The 13,313-nt window shown below is 36.9% G+C and overlaps 1 protein-coding gene across 3 annotated transcripts in view; it reads right to left on the bottom strand.

The window, feature by feature from the left end:
* The window catches only part of AHCYL2 (adenosylhomocysteinase like 2), a 205,228-nt gene that overhangs the window by 45,733 nt on the left and 146,182 nt on the right, over positions 1 to 13,313 (bottom strand). For 2 of the 3 annotated variants that reach the window (XM_081284505.1, XM_081284506.1), the window contains exon 2: positions 7,655 to 7,763. In XM_081284505.1, the coding sequence (XP_081140631.1) occupies positions 7,655 to 7,763 (109 nt within the window). Of the gene's footprint in view, positions 1 to 7,654; positions 7,767 to 13,313 lie in introns of all 3 variants that reach the window. The other variant, XM_081284504.1, reaches the window with a different exon arrangement.

The raw sequence follows: 13,313 nt of genomic DNA, 5'->3' as shown, positions 1-13,313 counted from the left end.
AGGGAAAAATAGAAGTATTTTACTTTCTTAACTTGGTCAACTGGTTATAATTAATTAAACCAATGTTTTTCTTTGAGCCAAAATGAATTTTTCCAAATCCTTTTTATAGAACTCCTGTCAGGTAAAAATCCAAAGCAGTAGTTGTTTAAATTGCACTAACGTGTGAACACAAAACAGCTGAAAGACCCAGACCAAGAGAACGTGTTATTTTTGCAAACATGGTGGAAAGATTATTCCTGAACTTAGAGTGACACTTATATGCATTTATATTTTGAACCCACTCATTTCTGCCACTATATTTAAAGTGGCACATTCAGGGGCTTGGGAGAGCTCAGTGGTAAAGCAGTTGCATAGCATGTGCAAGGCTCTGGGTTCAACCTCCAACACTGTGAAAAATAAATAAATCAATTAAATAAAATATAGATCAAGTTGCAGATGATTCCAATGTAGCTAGTGAAGTCTAACTAGCCCATCCCCTAAGATCATAGGCTGGAGGTTTGGTTCAGAGGCAGAGCACTTGCCTAGCATGCTGAAGGCCCTGGGTTTTGTCCTTAGTACTGCAAAAAAAAAAAAAAAAAAAAAAGATTGCACATTCTTGAAAATTGTTGAGGTAACATTAAACTAATATTCTTTCTAGAAAAAAATTAGAGAAGGCAATACCTTAAGCCTGAATAAAGTTTCTAAAGTATTTGTAATTGTCAGCATACTCTGAAATAGTCAAATTTCATTTAAAAAAAAAAAGGGGGGGGGAATAATTAGTTGGTTGCAGTGGCACAGATTTGGAATCCCAGCTACTCAGGAGGACGAGGCAGGATAATTACAAGTTCAAGGCAGGCCTGAAGAACTTTGTGAGACCTTGTCTCAAAATAAAAAGTAAAAAGGGTTGGGAATATAGCTGAGAGGAAGAGTACACTTTGGGTTCAATCCCCAGTACTAGGGGGAAAACAACAACAACAAAAAAATGCATTAATAAGCTATTAGAGTATAAGATCCTAGATCTAGCTTTACCCCAATAGGTTAAGCAACTAATTTTCAATTTATCCAAATGTAAAATGGGGAGTATTAAGGAACCTCTTTCTCCCCATACTCACCCTTTTCTCTAACTACCACTATAAAGATTCTATCAGTAAATGAGATAATACCCTTCAGTTTATATGTAGAAAAGCAATATAAAGTATGATGTAGCTTTACTATTAGATGTGTTTCTGTTTTATGAGTTCCCAGAATTAAAACAGTTTGATGAATCACTAACCACAATCTAAGCCACAGAACATACAGAACATGCATCTGTGCGTTCTGTGGCTTACACCTGATCTAGCTTTACTTCCTAGCAGCTGTAATACTGTAGGTTACTGCTAGAAGAGCAGTCAGAATTCTGGCTGGATTAATTCTATTAAACTACTTTAAGTCAAGAAATTCCTCTTGGGCCCAGTCTATTCATTTGGTAATGGAAGAAACAGTTGGGACCTGTGTGTCAGTCATTGTACAGCAGATTTCACCAATAAGATATGTGAAAAGCTATGACAGCAACCCAAATACAAACAAATAAAATTTTGTTGGTTGGAAGATATTTCAAACTTTATAAGCACCAATCATGAAGAAAGTGACTTCTGCTCATCTTTTACCAAATTAACTCACTGAAAAAACAGGATTTTTTCCAGAAATTTGTTAAAGAACACTCTGACCTTCCAGGATTGTGTGTGTGTGTGTGTGTGTGTGTGTGTGTTATTGGCAACTTAACCAGGGGTGCTTGACCACCGAACTATACCTCCTGACCTTCTAAATTTTTATTTTCATGCAGAGTCTCACTAGGTTTCTGAGGCTGGCCTCAAACCTGCAATCCTCCTGCTTCTGTCTCCTGAGTTTCTGGGATTATAAGTGTATACCACTGTGCCTGGCAAGAATGAGCTGACTTTGAAGAAGACTCTTTTGTTCTTTTGCTTTTATGAGGCTTTTTGTTTAGGGGAAGAGTTTTGAGAAGTTTCTTCCTTATAAATGAATTTCAGAGATTAATATAGCCTTTTCCAACCTAGGTTCCCCTAGAATTAAGTCCTAATGCTTTGAAGCATGCATTGAATATAATGAATTAACTTCTCTCCCACACATCTAGAAGGTACTAGCTATATATCATCTTTTGTAAAATTAGGAAAACAGCATATCAAATAATTTTCTATGTTCTATAAAAAAATCAGATGAGGAACTTTGGTTGAGAAAGGCTGGTAGTAGTTCTTAAAAGAAAGCATGGCAAAATTGGGTGAGAGGATGGTTAGAAAGGGAGAGAAGGTCATCGCTTATTTAAACCTCCAAGTATCTTCAGCAAAACAAAAGCTTTGGATAGGAAGGTGTCTTATTTTGATATGTCATAAACCTTCTTTTGGCTGCTTACATATATGTAATATATCATTTTACACCTAAACAAAGGTGTAAAATATAAGGCTTCTGGGGTTATGGATGCAGCTCAGTGGCACAGTGCTTGCTTAGCAGGCACAACTCTGGGTTTAACCTACAGCAGAGGGGGAAAAACAAAGAAAAGAAAATTCTCAGAATGCCTTTTAAAAATATTTATTTATCGACTACCTTTTATGTATTAAACTTGGTTCTAAATGCTAGGAATACAGCAGTATAAAATAAATAAAAATCCCTGCTCCCATAAATCCATGAACAAATAGGTGGGAAAAGATAAAAATAAATTAATAAAATATATAGTATGGGACTGGGGTTGTGGCTCAGTGGTAGAATGTTCACCTAGCATGCATGAGGCACTGGTTCAATCCTTAGCACCACACAGAAATAAAATAAAGATATTGTGCCCACCTAAAACTAAAAAATAAATATTAAAAAAAAAATATAGTAGGTCATATGATATTAAGTGCTATGAAGAAAAAGGAAGAAAATATAGAGAGTAGGTGAGGTGATTGTACAATATTTACATAATTAATTTTTTATTAAATTATTTATTTATTCTAATTTGTTATACACCATGGCAGAATGCAATTCATCTCATATTACATATAGAGGATAATTTTTTTAAATGTAAAGGGCAGAGGGAATAAGGTTTAAAGTCAGAGTTCTGTGTTTAAGTTCTTTTTTTAAAAAAATCTTTATTTTATTTATTTATTTTTATGTGGTGCTGAGGCTCAAACCCAACGCCTCGCATGTGCTAGGCAAGCACTTTACTGCTGAGCCAGTACCCCAACCCCAGAGCACAATTTTTCAAGTCACTAATTGTACCCTATATGATTAATTTTTAATTGACAAAATTTTTTTAAATATTCTTTTTTTTTTAAGAGAGAGTGAGGGGAGAGAGAGAGAATTTTAATATTTATTTTTTAGTTTTCGGCGGACACAACATCTTTCTTGGTATGTGGTGCTGAGGATCGAACCCGGGCCGCACGCATGCCAGGCAAGCGCGCTACCGCTTGAGCCACATCTCCAGCCCTGACAAAATTTTATATATTGCATTTATTGGATACAACATGATGTTCTGAAAAAGTATATATTGTGGAATGCCTCAACAGAACTAATTAACATATGCCTCATCTCACAAGCTTTCTTTGTGGTAAGAACACTTAAAATTTACTTTCTTAGAAATTTTGAAGAACATAAGCCAGGCTGATGAGGCACAACTATAATCCCAGTGATTCAGGAGGCTGAGACAGTAAGATTGAAAGTTCAAGGCCAGCCTCAGCAATTTAGCAAGGCCCTAAACAACATAGTGAGACCCTGTCTCAAAAAATAAAAAGGGCTGTGGATGGCTCAGAGGTTAAGTACCCTTGGGTTCAATTCCTGGTACCTCCCTGCCCTCCACCCAAGAACATAACATAATAATACATTGTTATTAACCATGGTCACTATGATGTATAAAATTTTAAAAGAATAGCCAGGATAGGCCTGAATGTGAAGGTGATATTTGGTGAAGAACTGAAGGAGGCAAGATAGCCAGCCACTCATATATCTGGGGAAAAAAAAAAAACTTTTTAGGCAGGAAACAAGTGCAAAGGTTTTGAAGCAGGACAGTGACTGGCATTTTTCAAAATAATAATAAGGAGGTTGGCTACTATGGTTGGAGGGGACCGAACAATTATGGGAGGAGAGCGTTTTGGAGAAGTAGATATGATAAGAAACACAATGGGAGGCTGGATGGTATGGAGCCCTTTAAGCTATTGTAAGAACCTTAGGCCTTATATTTATTTTATTTTATTATTGTGCTGGGGATAGAACCCATAGCCTTGCATATGTTGGGCAAGAGCTATACCATTGAACTATACCCCATCCCCTAACCTGACATTTTAAAAGAACAAATTTGGCTCCATGTCAAATAGATTGAAGATGGGTAAAGAAGAAACTAAGAAGCTCAGTTTTTAAGGTATGGGAGGTTTGAGATGTTTATAAAACATCTAAGTGAAAGGCTGAGCGGGCAGGTGAATATACAGTCATTTTAGTAGGAGATAAAATGAGAGAATCAAACACCAATTGATTGAGTATTTAAAACTCTAAGACTGAATTCACTTAGGGAGAGAATATAAACAAAGAAGAGAAGAGGTCCAAGGATTAGTTTTGGGGGCTCTCCAATGTTGATTTCTGTAGTCATTTAAATTATAATGCATGCTAAAAAGGGCCTCAAGTTCTTATTGATATGCATTTGCATATCTTCTCAAATTCAGAAAGCTATGAGTAGATTCTATTATTGTTGGCTCACTTGATGGGCACAGAGCTCTTTCTGTACTACCTCATCTGTGCCACTGGCTCAGTTACGAATGTGCCAGGATGCACGAGTTTTCCAATATCACCTAATAGGCAAACATGGATCAGAAACTAGAAATGGGGTCTATCCTAACTCCCAGTATAAGAATCAAGGCAGTAATACCTCTTCCTTCAGATTTTGTTTACAAAGGGATTAATGACTATGTGAAGAAAACAAAACCAAAACCAAAAATGAGGTAACAATGTGTGTGATATAGTTGCTAAAAGAAAACATAATCTTAGATTTTATTTTTTCCCACACTTTTTATTAGTGCATTACAATTATACATAATGATGGGATTTGTTGTTACATGTTCATGCATGCACACAATTTGGTCAATATCATTCCCTATTAGGTTTCATTTTTAAAGCACTAAGTTTAAGGAGGTAATACTTGGATTAGATCAATCATATCTGGAATATTATGGGCATAGATTCACTTTTAAAAAGAAAATCTAGAATGCATCCAGATGAGCAGGTTAGTAGGATGCCTCCTAACTCAAGCAATAAAAGATGTTGAGTTTTATTTCTAATTAAAATCTTTAAATTCCAGAAATTACTTAAGAGTTCATCAGACAATAAATAAATAAATGAAGCAAGGAGACACCCTATCATCTAAAATGTTCCCAAAGAGGCCAGATGGACATTTGCCAGAGATGCCACAGAAGCAATTTCAGCATTCCAGTGAATTATATCTTTAAAATCTTTTTCATCTCCAGGATTTTTTTTTTTTTTCTTTTTCTGGTGCTGGGGACTGAACCCAGGGCTTTGTGCATTCGAGGCAAGCACTCAACAACTGAGCTATATCCCCAGCCCCAGGATGTTTTGACTCGCTGTTTCCAAATTTAATATCCTTAAATGGGTATATTGACAACTTTTAAGCTATAAATATGGCAGTTTCATATAGTTCAATCTAAAAGGTCCAAGTTTAGAGAACTGGGGTTATAGCTCAGTGGTAGAGCACTTGCCTAGCACAGGTGAGGCACTGGGTTCAATCCTCAACACCACGTAAAAATAAATAAATAAAATAATGGTATGTGTCCACCTACAACTAAAACAGATTTTGTACATATATAGGTCCAAGTTTATCAGGTTGACAACAGTTTAATAACATTCACCAATGATATTAGAAACCAAGGGTATCACCTACATTCTTTTAGGTACAGAGATATTTGGTAAGTACCCTCTCTGAACATAGGACTTGAATGAGAAGGCAGGCATTGGTTTCCTCTGCAGGAACACAGATAGATATGTGGATCTAGTTGTGTAGGGAAGATACTATACTGGACTTAAAAGTATCATTATTTATCATCCACCTTTTGCATATGTGTGTGGTGGGGAGCTTACTGGGGATTGAACTGAGGGGTACTCTACTACTGAGCTACCTTCCCAGCCCTTTTTATTTTGAAACAGGTTCTCAATAAATTGTCCAGGCTTCCCTTGAACTTGAAATCCTTCTGCCTTAGCCTGCTGAGTAGCTGGGATCACAGGTGTGTGCCACTATGCATCACTATACCCAGCGTTAGCGTTGATCTTTAGATAATGTGCACATATTTTACAATTCACATTTTCACATTTTTTATGGCTTCTAGAGTTATATTAACCAGTTAATGAATTTTTCAACTGTTTATTTTAGTGCAGTAAGATAGTATGAAACTCTGTATTTTTCTATGAAAACTCATAGGCATTTATGTCACAGTTATTGTGGGAATACAGTAAAAAAGAAAAATTAAAAGTGTGGTCATGGGCTGGGGTTGTGGCTCAGTGGTAGAGCACTTGCCTAGCATGTGTGAGGCACTGGGTTCGATTCTCAGCACCACATATAAATAAACAAATGAAAAAAAAAAGTGTGTACATAAGGCCAGGTGCGGTGGCGCATGCCTGTAATCCCAGAGGCTCAGGAGGCGGAATCAGGAGGATCGAAAGTTTAAAGCCAGCCTCAGCAACATTGAGGTGCTAAACAACTCAGTGAGACCCTGTCTCTAAATAAAATACAAAATAGGGCTGGGAATGTGGCTCAGTGTTTGCACGAGTTCAATCCCAGGTACCAAAAAAAAAAAAAAAAAGGTTGTAAATAACAATCTACTTAACCTTAAAGCTACAGCTTCCAAACAATCCTTCTTTAACTTTATGTAACAAATATTACTTTCTATATATATGAAGAATAAAATTTCAAGTCATGATAAAATTTTTTTAATGAATATTACTATTTATAATGTGAAGAAGTAATAACTAAGGCAAACTCTCAGTTCCCTACCCCATTCTACCACAAAGCAAAAATAAAAGAGCCCCATACTAGATCAGACTCATCCTGGGTACCACTACACAATGGCCTTTACCTTCCAGGGGTCTATATAGTAATAGCTCATATGGCATTAAATCATAACTTGGCCCCAGAGCACATATACTTGAATTAATGCCGCTGCAAAGGAAGGAGTAACAAGAACTACAATGTCACAGCTCTGGAGAAAAGACAAAGGGCCCACTGCTTGAACTAGCTACAATGTTTTCATTGTTCATTGGAGTAACTGAGGTTTCCCCTTTAATTTGCAAGTACCAGATGGAAGGTTGGGAAACTTTTTTTTCCCCCCAAAAGATGGAAAAAACACAAGTCTTTATACATGCTATTCAATGAAGGTCATCATCAGTGAACTGCATACTCCCATCCTTCGGAGTGGATCAAAGAACTTAATTTCCTTAGTGACCCTCTCTGCCTCTACTGGAAGAGAGGGCCTCTGTGAATTTCCACCCTGAATTCCCAAGGGAAATCCAAAGATTCCATCCCAAATTTTGGTTTAAATTTTGATTCTAAATATTTATTCAAGACACAGGCATCAGCAAGCACAGTTAGCCTTGGATAGGGGGGAAGGTCTGTTGTACACCTATGGGTTCATGGCAGCTCAGTACTCACCTGAGCTATAGCTGTCAGTAGATGACTGAGAAATGGAACGAGAGAGAGAGCGACGTCCAATTTTGGTGGGACGCTTGTTGAATTCTTGCTTCTGGTCAGCAAACTGGATCTGCTAAGAAGAAGAATCCTAGTTATATAAAGAAAAAGAACCGCCATTTTGAGACAGCAATTCAAAGTTGTTGTTGTTGTTATTACTCATTATTATTTTACCTTCCCTGCACTTATCTGAAAATTTCAGAATATTCAGAATATTTCATTAAGCCGAATAGTGCATATTTGGAATATTAAGACTCTTTGGAGAAAAGAGTAATTTTTCACTTTTCACCTACTATATTTCTATTAAATTTAAATCTTTGATCCACTCTATATAACTATAATACTTTTTACAATGAAATTGTGACCAAAAAATGAAAAGGAGAAAAGAATGTTTTTTAAAAATGAATTTTTAGTAAGTTGAGTCATATTTAGAAATCCCTTCTATAATTTTACTGAAAATTAAAGCAGAGAAGAATCTTAAAAGACTATCCATACATCTAAACCCTTCTATATTTCTAGATGAGAAAATTACCAAGATCCAGGTTTCAAGATTCTCAGGAAATTAATGGCACATCAAACTTTGAAAAAGGCTTTTTATCCAGACAGAACATTCTGGAATTGCACTGAAATCCTGGCCATGCCATTCATTAAGCTGTGTGATATTGGCCAAGATGTTTTTCTCTTTTTCCCATAAATACAACAGACATAAAAGTACTCACCTTACAGGTTTTAGACAAAATTAAATGAGACAATGCATGCAAACTGAAACAGCATGAGATTCAATAAATCCACGCCATATCCCCACTTTTACATTTCAGTATTCTTTTCACTCCCTTGCGGGTAGATATTTTAATTTAGACTTTCTAAAATATATTAGTTAGCTATACCAATTAGTAAATAAACATTTATTATTTTTAGTGTTTGATATCATAAAGTACCTAAAAGCCACAAACTTGATCATTTATTAACTGTAACATAACAGATGTAGAAACAGTGGATAATTGAGCTGAATATACATAAACCCCACATCATAATCTGTAGGATGCAATTGGAAAATATCTGACAATGACTTTCTTACAAAAATTTTAATCTCTATCTCCGACAGTTGAGCTGATACTTTTTAATACTTCACAAATCAAGGCTACATCACTTATTCATTTAATAACCTTTTCCCCCCCTACCAAGTGTTTACATAATTACTCAGATTCTTCTGGACCAAAGGTGGCACTGAGGAAGGTCTACTGAAAAGAATCAAAGATCTGACAACTGATTCTCCCTTTAATGATGGAAAGATGGATCCCTGATGAGCAGAACAGATACAGTATAATAGAATGAAAGCAGCAACTGACGACTATACTTCCTGTAGTTAGAGGTAACTACTGAGTCATTTAAGTATTGAGATAGAGGGGGCCAGCGCCAAGCCAAATTGAATTAGCTTAGCATTCATTGCCTCGTAGGGGAATTCATAGCATTTCCATAGTTATAACAACAAATAAAACCTTCAAATTGTTTTCGGCAATGGGAAAATGCATTGTATTAGATGCTTGTTGCAAAATGAAAAATGACAAATTTGATTATTTTGCTAAAGTAGCAATTTATTCTAAAAGGACAAAATACTCTATGTACTCCCAAGGAATGTACATGAATTTCATGTACTTCTAGCATAGCACTAAGCACATTGAATGTAACTATCTACCTACCTACCTGTATTCTCTATAAATTATGGATTCCATAAAGGCAGGGGCTGGGTATCTTATTCACCCTTATATCCTCTGGCACAAATGCCTGGCATTTCCCAGCACTCGATCATGTGCTGAATCAATGAACCTGAAGCAACTTATTCTATCTTCACTGTCTGTACTCGGTTGAATATTGAGTAAATATAACAAGCAAAGACCAAGTCCAGAGTTAAAGTAATTTTTAAGGGCAAAAGCTGGGAAGGGGAAGAGGGAGGGTGGGAAGCTGTGGAGGTGGACAGCAGTCAGGTTCAAAACTCTGGTGTCCATTTCACCAATCTCATTCATGAGAGTTATAGTCTTTATTCTTTTTTAGAGGCCCACCTAAGAAAAGGAATAATTGATTTTTGCAAAGCCCAAGGTAAGTCACTAACTCAGCTGTGTTCCCTTAAAAAAAATAAAATAATAAGTAATAGCTGGTGTGGTGGCACACTCCTGTAATCCCCAGTGACACAGGAGGTTGAGGCAGGAGGACTGAAAGTTCCAGGTCACCCTGGGCAACTTAGTAGACCATGTCTCAAAATAAATAAATAAATAAATAAATAAAAATAAAATAAAATAAAAGGGCTGGAGATGTAGTTCAGTGGTAGAACTGGTAGTTCCCTGGGTTCAATCCCCCAGTACAACAACAAAAAAGAATAACAGCAGAGAAACCGTGCCCAGATATGCAACATGATTCCCCATCTCAATCACAGACCTGCACACATACCTAAGAGCAAGTGCACGCGTGCACACACACAACCCACTAGAGGGGGTCAGTCACTTTCATTCTTGGGATTTGTAGGACTGGGCTAAGTACACAACTGTTTACCCCCGTAACACTAAGCCATACAGCCATCTCATAACAGTTTTCCTAAACTGAGTTCCCTTCTCTTCGTCTTTACATTCAGAGTAATCCCTTCACCCAACAGCAAGTTTAGGATGTCTTTTGTACTGAAGAATAGGCTGTGTAGGTTTTATGCATTTAGAACACAGGGTTCTTGCTTACTGATTAGATATTGAATTCAAATTCTTCAAAGACAGAAGAATATTAGAAACTAACCACTTATATATTGTTAAATTATACAATTTTCTCAAGAAATAGATGTTTATCTTTTGCTGATAACCAGAACACATGAGTTCAGTGGGTCACACCTGATGCGTGCCCCTCTTCAATGGTTAAGCACCATTATATTCCTCACTCAACAGTCCATTTTGTTATACAATCATCTGCCCACTCCAGGTGTAGTACTTTGGTAGATTTTACCCCTGACTTTCTTACCTCATCTGAAACCAGAGTGCTTTCAGGTAAGCTTCATTTTTCATCTTGGAGAACACTGCCTAATTCCAACAGGCAGCAAGGCAAGGGAGGGAAAAGGTTGTTAAGAAAGAGGTAGCTCGCTGTTCAACGGAGGGACAAAAGCAGGACAGGAGGAGAAGGAAAGTAGAAGCAGCTGGCTTTGGACAGTAAGTAATAGCTACAGGAGCAGCAAAACTGGTAAATAAAAGCTTAGCCTCACCTGGGCTTTAATCCCAGAGTTGCCATTGACAATATATTTCTTCTTGCTGCTCAGCATAGTGAAATTACCAGCCCCACTGCCACCTCTTTGGTTCAGGGACCCTTGTGGCCAGGCCTTTAAACTTTCCTCATCAGCAATTCTGTTGGCTCTGGTTCCAGCTAGCTTTTTTTTTTTTTTTTTTTTTGGTGTGGGGGTGCTAACCTTCCTTGGAATCCCTGAAGCAGCTCCAATACCCCGTTAGCATTATACCCCCAATATAATAAAGCAGTTCTGTTAGTGGCTCACCAGCCATTTCTAATTCTGTTAACTGTTTTAGCTGTTTTGCTTTTATTATTATTTTTCCTGAACACCTAATTACAAGGATCCTCTGACCTCTAAACCTTAACAACTCCTTTGACAAGGCCCAACTTGCATGTGTATAACAATAGCTTATTTATATAACCTGTGTGCTTTTTTGCCTGCTATAATTAACTTGCTAATTAGGTTCTTTTTTAACCTTACCTCCTCCTTTTCCATGTCAGATGATTTTAGTTAACCTAGTCTCATTAGAAAAAAATTAACTACAGAGACACTAAAACAATGAGGGAATTTATTGAGAGTAAGGGAAAAAAAAATTAATGGTGCCAAGTGCTCAGCAGCCCCTATTCTGCACTCTGTCCTTGGATTAGCCAAACAGGGGACACTGATTTCAGTTCTATCACCAAGGAAATCAACTTTCTCATTCCATTTCTTTACAATTAATTGTGTATCCTCTATACACGTTTCAACATTTAGTTTCTGGTCCCATCTCAAGATTGTTGCTGGTTTGGCACTGGGTGGCCCAATTTGCTTTTTTTCCAAAAAAAAAAAAAAAAAAAAGGTGTGACTACAAAGGAGAATTTCTGATCTCAACTCCTCAGAATCACAACCACCTTATTACATGCCAAATAAAGACTCAAACAGGAAAAGAAGCACATTGTTTATTTGATTCTGAATGGGACCCAGTGAATAAATAGGAAAGCTACACAGATTGTTGCAGAGATACAGGTGGGGAGAAGGAGAAGGAGAGGGAAAGCTTCAACTTCAGGAGACCCTGTCTCAAAAAAACAAAAAAATGAGTCAGGGTGGTGGCTCATGCCTGTAATCCCAGAAACTCAAGAGGCTGAGGCAGGAGAATTACAAGTTCCAGGCCAGCCTCAGCAAATAAGAATCTGTCTCAAAATAAAAAATGAAAAGGGGAAGGAATGCAGCTCAGTGGTAAAGTGCCCCTGGATTCAATCCCCAACACCAAAAGAAAAACAAAAAGGAAAACCAGATTCTTGGGGAGAATAGAAGATCTATTTACCCTGCAGAGGATCAGGCTAAAAGAAACAATGAGTTTCTTTTTAAATACATAGCTGTAACTTAATATCTGTAATGCTCATTTATAAATTAGGGAAAATAATACTTATTTCACCTAACTTCAAATGTATGCTAAAACACAATAAAATAAGGTAATATAAGAAGGTTTTGAAGACCACATGATATCTAAGTCTAAAATATAAATATTTCTATTCTCTAAGGACCAAGGTTTTTAACTTAGAATCTATAGATGTCTAGAATCCCTTAAAAGAGTATGCAAAATTTGTGGTTTCCTTGGGAGAGAGACTGCAGTTTTCATCAGTTTCTCCAAGGAGTCCCTGCTGTAAGTACTGATCCTGACTGAGGGCTGTAGTCAAGCTACCACTACCACCAATTACCAGATACCTTAATGGTTTTTGTCTTGCTTCCTAAGTAGAGACGGTTTAAATATTCTTCAAGACTTCTTTCCTTTTCAAGCTAAATGAGCAATTTTGCCTACAAAAGGGATTCCTTCTATCGGAAAGAATAGTGAGCTGGCTCTGTACTCAAGAAAGTCTCAACCAGATTTCACATGGAAAAGTACTAAGCACTACAGACAGACTCGGTGGGAGGAGAAAAATATTAAAATGTAAACACATAAAAAAAAAAGGCTAAAAAAAAAGGCTTGTTGCTGACCTCTATGTACATAAGACAAGGTATTTTACCTGACATAGGAACTAAAGATTTCTGGAGGAAGTAAAACATATTAATAAAAACAATGTTTGGAAGGACTACATTTCCCAACATTTCAGGAGTAAAATTGCTGAACAAAGCTAAGAAAATCCTTCACGTGAAAAATAACTGAGGAGCAGAGAAGCTCCAGCAGTTTTCCGGTGGCTGATGGAACATCACCTCAGAGGTCTACTTTGTCAATTCTTAAGTTTGGGGTTCTTCAAGCTTCATCCTTGCCTGTATTCCTGCTGGGAATCTGATGTGAGTACCATCAGCTGCTGTGTGTGGACTTGAGCAAGTCCCTTTTTGCTGGTAATTATTATTATTTTTTAAAATGTATTTATTTTTTAAGTTTTA

Source organism: Spermophilus citellus (assembly GCF_964194105.1).
Source record: "Spermophilus citellus genome assembly, chromosome: 3".
Taxonomy (NCBI): domain Eukaryota; kingdom Metazoa; phylum Chordata; class Mammalia; order Rodentia; family Sciuridae; genus Spermophilus; species Spermophilus citellus.
This window is presented reverse-complemented; position numbering and strand designations above follow the sequence as displayed.